The sequence below is a fragment of the Montipora foliosa genome, chromosome 9, assembly GCF_036669935.1.
Source record: "Montipora foliosa isolate CH-2021 chromosome 9, ASM3666993v2, whole genome shotgun sequence".
NCBI lineage: Eukaryota > Metazoa > Cnidaria > Anthozoa > Scleractinia > Acroporidae > Montipora > Montipora foliosa.
In genome coordinates this window covers 913,132-918,131 of record NC_090877.1, presented here as the reverse complement: position 1 = coordinate 918,131, position 5,000 = coordinate 913,132, and the positions used below count along the sequence as shown (strand labels likewise).

The 5,000-nt window shown below is 40.8% G+C and overlaps 2 protein-coding genes across 2 annotated transcripts in view; both read right to left on the bottom strand.

The window, feature by feature from the left end:
* Positions 1–4,460, bottom strand: part of LOC137971008 (uridine diphosphate glucose pyrophosphatase NUDT14-like) — a 7,451-nt gene extending 2,991 nt beyond the window's left edge. Inside the window, exons 1-3 of the mRNA XM_068817701.1 lie at positions 4,149–4,460; positions 1,322–1,365; positions 725–789 (exon numbers count right to left, since the gene is read on the bottom strand). Coding sequence (XP_068673802.1) covers positions 725–789; positions 1,322–1,365; positions 4,149–4,340 — 301 coding nt within the window. The 5' untranslated portion in view covers positions 4,341–4,460. The remainder of the gene's footprint in view (positions 1–724; positions 790–1,321; positions 1,366–4,148) is intronic.
* Positions 1,372–4,086, bottom strand: LOC137971007 (uncharacterized). Its single transcript, XM_068817700.1, has one exon. The coding sequence runs from the start codon at positions 4,006–4,008 to the stop codon at positions 1,966–1,968; it is 2,043 nt and encodes a 680-aa protein (XP_068673801.1). The 5' UTR covers positions 4,009–4,086; the 3' UTR covers positions 1,372–1,965.
* Positions 4,461–5,000: the final 540 nt, after the last annotated feature.

The window sequence follows — 5,000 nt, the reverse complement described above, 5'->3', positions numbered from 1 at the left end:
ATACTGATTTGGTTTATTAGGCAGACTTTGTAACTTTAGTTTGTTTTCGAGCCAAGTGGCTCATCAGAGCCGCAGCTTATTCCGGTTTCTGTGGCATGAAGCGACTAGGAGTATTTTTCTTACTCCCTCCTGGATGGGATGCCAGTCCATGGCAGGGTTACCCCCAGCATTTCGCCGGTGCCCATTTACCGGTATACACCTGGGTGGAGAGAGGTACTGTGGGAGTAAAGTGTCTTGCCCAAGAACACAACACAATGTCCCCGGCCAGGACCCGGACCCGGACCCGAACCCGGACCACTCGATCCGGAGTCGAGCACACTAACCACGAGGCCACCGCGTCTCAGATGTTGCATGACCCCTAATTTATAGCCTGCATAGTGCGATGTCGTTTTCTTCCTTTCTGAGAGTGCGAAAGGTCCAGTTGAGTGACAGAACTCAAAAGGTAGGAGACAGGGATAGAAGTTTTTTTTTTTTTTCACTCAATTGCAAAACTTGACTTTTCACACACATTGCACTCTCAGAAAGAAAACAAATGCAACGCAGGCTACCTAATTTGACTCTGATCAAACCACTACTGGTACAAGTGTGCATACATGAAGTGATGGGAGTTAAGAGTTTCAATATTTCTTGTTTAGATTGTACTTGTGTGGGTATTAGGAACAGATGGGAATTCTGTCTGTGATAAGATTGATATACATACAGACTAGTGCTATTCTTCACTTACCTGGTCTAAACTGCTTCACAAGGATGAAAGCTTTCCTTGTTGTGTTAACTAATAGAGCACACACACTGCAAGAGACAAATGGTATGACAAACTAATTACAGTAGGAAGCTTGGTATTAAGTTCTTTTTCCATATCGTTTCACCAAACTCAGGTTTCAAAGGTAAACAATAATTATTGTAAAAAACCACCCCTGTGGGTGAACAAGGTATGCAGACAGAAACCTTAATTTTTATTATTCTTCTTTTTTATGTTATTATTTTTTATTATTATTTTTTATTGAATACATAACAGAAGATTACATTACACTTGAATACCAAGATACATATAAAAAGAAAAAGAAATATAAGTTATAAGTTGTATTAATTTTGTTTTCTTTTTCTTTTTATATGTATCTTGGTAGATAGGAACCTTAAACGACTTGTAAAATGGCAAGCTATGCACCCCTTTCTTCTTCACCTAAACCCATCAGACAGAGAATATCATGAAAAGTAGTTCTCTTATTAACCTCAACGTTAAGAGGAAATGAATGGGTAACAAAACCATCAAGAATAGCTGAAAATATTAAAGGTGCTTTGCTTCATAATACTACCCACCTACCTATCATGAACCTTTAAGTAGTCCCATTTTCTTTCCTGGCCATTCTGTCACAAAGTAAAACAGGAAAATAAACCTTGATAGTAAGCAAGGCAATAGCTGTCTTTCACCCAGGGTAGTTTTCACACAATACTTGCCAAATGATGAGAAGTACAGCACCTTATAGGAGAGAATTTTTTACATTGAAAGTTCAAAACAACTTGTCAACCAGACAACTTTTAAAAACTTCAGGATATGAATGTCCCATGAATACAATGCAGTGCAACTGCTGGGTTTGCTCTTCTATCAAATGGAGACTCATAATTAATTCACAAACTGGCAATTATTTCAAAAAGGCTTCATATAAGTGCATGTCTGAAAATTTCAAAATTCTGAAGAAGAATGAATCAGGTACCCAGGTAACCTGGCCAGTGAAGAGGATACTGACAGTATTAAATAGTTGATAAATGCCTTCCAGTTAAGTAGTTAAAGTAGCCAAAGGGCATTGGGTAAATATGATTGGCCAGATGTCAGTTGCTTGATAATTCATGCTGAAGCTTGCGAAGTACAAAAATATATGGTCAACTACACCGCAAGCAAAAAACTGGATGAAAGTAGAAAATAATTAATTGTCTCAAGTTTGTGTTTTACGTTTCAACCTCTTCTTTCTAGCCATCATCCATATCCATCATGACGTCTAATTCACCATTTCCCTTGAATGTCTGAGATAAACTCTGAATCATGTAATCAGCAACATCATCTTCACCATCACTCTCATCCTCCACTTCCTGTTCACTTGTGTCTGACTCCTCAGAGTTATTCTGCTCTAGCACAGGCTTCAGTTCCTCTTGGTTAACAAAGTGAACAAATAACTTGAAACCAAATTTAAACATATCTAACCAAGCACAGAGTTTGATGAACGGATCCCATGGAATGGGCTTCCTTGTTGCAATCATGCGGGGGGTCATTCTTGCACTAATGTACCTTCTCATATCAGAGGAAGTGATGGAGTATTTTTGATGAAGAGCTGACTCAAATGCAACAAAGAAGAGTCCAATGACATGGCTTGATACTTGTGATGTAAAGCAATTTTCCAATGCTTCCCTTACATTGTATGCCATCATTTCTTCCAAATCATTTGTTGGCCAGTTGGAATATTGATGCCCAGCCAGATCAAAATAATAAGAATACACATTCTCTACAGCTTTACGGAAGGACACATCTTCAAGTTTATTAAAATGCATCCTTGAGTGTACTGGTGGTAATGTGCTCAACAGTGCTGGATTGTTGTACCAGATTTGCTGTCTTGATATGATGGCAATGCTTACCCTTTGCAGAGTTGTTAAAAGTACCCCTTTTTCAATGTGCTCAAAAAGGTTGTGCTCAGGGATAAAGAAGTGGGGACAAGTCATGTTCACAAGGAAACAGTAAAGTTTCTGCAGGATTCTTAGCACTCCCAGAGTGGATTTCTCTCTAGTCCAGTCACTTGGATGTGTTTCTTCACAAACCCAGAATGTTGCTGTTTTGAGGTGATAAGACTGTAGTCCACATTTACTTGGATGTTTTAGGTAGTGTCTCCAAATGGCTTTCACAGTCAGATAGCACCCTTTCTGACAATCACTTAAGGACTGTGCAAGCTTTCTTTCACACAAACTGAATGAGATGCGCCATTCAAGACCAGTTTGGCTTTCAAGTGGGCTTACTGGCACAAGCCCACATCCTTCCTTAACAACTGAAGACACCAGTTTCCAGTCCGGCCAGCACCCAGGGCGCTGCCTTGTAATCCAGTCATTGGCCACGCTTGGCCAACCTGGCACTGCCAGGCACAATGCCATATCAAATGTAATGCCTCCCCCTTCCTGAAGCAGCAGAGTTACATTTACTGCTGGTCCACCTTGATCTACTAGAAATATGACTTTTGGCCGCCAGGACACATCATCAGTGCGATCCTCCATAAAATCACCTGAAACAAAACTCTCCTTCCTTTTGGTGTCATTACAGCACTCACTCATTTCTTGGTTTTCTTTGCTTTCCGCATGTTCATTATCATTGCCCAAACTATCAATTCCTTTTTCAAAATTACGGTCATCCAGAAAGACGCTGTTTGTAATAAGGGTGCTCAAAACACTTCGGAGCCGCAGAGACATGTAAAACTCGTCCGTTACAGCTGAAGGATGAAGGAAGATTTCGACTTGGCTACCATCGCTGCTAATAGCAATATTTGAGAGGTCTACCAACCGCGTTATTGCTTCCTCCTTTACTAACTTGACACTTGCATAGCCTGGAAATTGAGAACTGAATTGCACTACGCCGTCAAGCTCGCAAGTTGCGCTGGATTCGCCAAGCTTCAAGGAACCCCAAACAAGATTAAAATCAGCTTCATCCCTCCAAACGGTCGAAGAACCATCGTTGTCTAATTCTAAGTACTCGGGCAACCCAAAGCCTTCGCTTACACTTCCAACCATTTGTGATTTAAGCTTGTCAGAAAAAATGGAATAAGGATCTTGTAGTTGGAAAATCGACAACAGTTCATCTTCGAATAAATCTGTCATGACCATCTTGAACTTCGATTCCAGCTTACGAATCGATTCTTTTCCAGACTGCAGTTCTCTTAAGATACCGTGCTCCATAGCTGTTGAAAAGCCATTTCCACACAAGTCTCCACCACAATACAAGGCTTTGCTACACGGCGTACATCCAGCCTGAGCCATCGTGGAGCTAACTAGTTCCGCACACCGACGTTTTACTGTGACACCACCTCCCCAAAGAAAACCTTGAAACTACCCTACCTCCCCCACCCTCTTTCATTCAGGACTTTCCTGAATGGTTCTGACAAGCTTGAAAACCTCACCTGCTTAAAGACAACTCTTGAGGGCAGAACGAAGCGTGAGTTGACGCACGGCTCCACTCGCATGTCGGAGATCTCAAGCTGATCCATTGTTCTCTTTTTTGGGCTTCTTCTTGCTGCAGTTCTAACTCTCCCCAGCCTTCCCAAGTTGCTGATGAGGGTGCGAGGACTGCGACTGCAAAAAGTCCATATCATCGATTCCAAAATTAGTGCGAAAAGCTGGATGAATCTTAGTAATATTCAGAATTTCCTGTGATAACTATTCTCCTTAACAAAGTGACCAAAACAGCGAATTAAAACATCATTTCATATACGTACTTTATATCTTTCCTCGATCAACTGTACAGAGAGAAGTCTGGAAAAGAAACTAATGGCCGTGTCTGTCCCAGGTCCTTCAGGAATGATGGTAACTGCAGGCGCATTTACACAACAGAAAAATTTGGGTCCGGACCCGTCAAAAAAGCAGTACGGACCCATAACGTTTGCAAAGAAATGCTGGAGTTTCTACAGGGCCATAGGCGCCTATGCAATTTAACACTGCGCACTTTTTACACTCACTCAAACATTTACTCAAACATTCACAAAATTCGCAAAAATCGAAAGAAAACGCGAGGGGACTTTTTTATTTTTATTTTTATAATTTTATTTTGACATACACATACATGTGAACTTCATATATATAGAAATGCATTCAGACATAATGAACTTTAACATACATATAACATGACCAAACGTTAAGCCCTGGCCAACAAAGTTGGATTCAACGCTCCAACTTTGCTCGATCCAACATTGTTCGACTGTTTGGCCACCCATGTTGGATGATGTTCGTCCAACATTTTTTGTTCGATCAAGTGT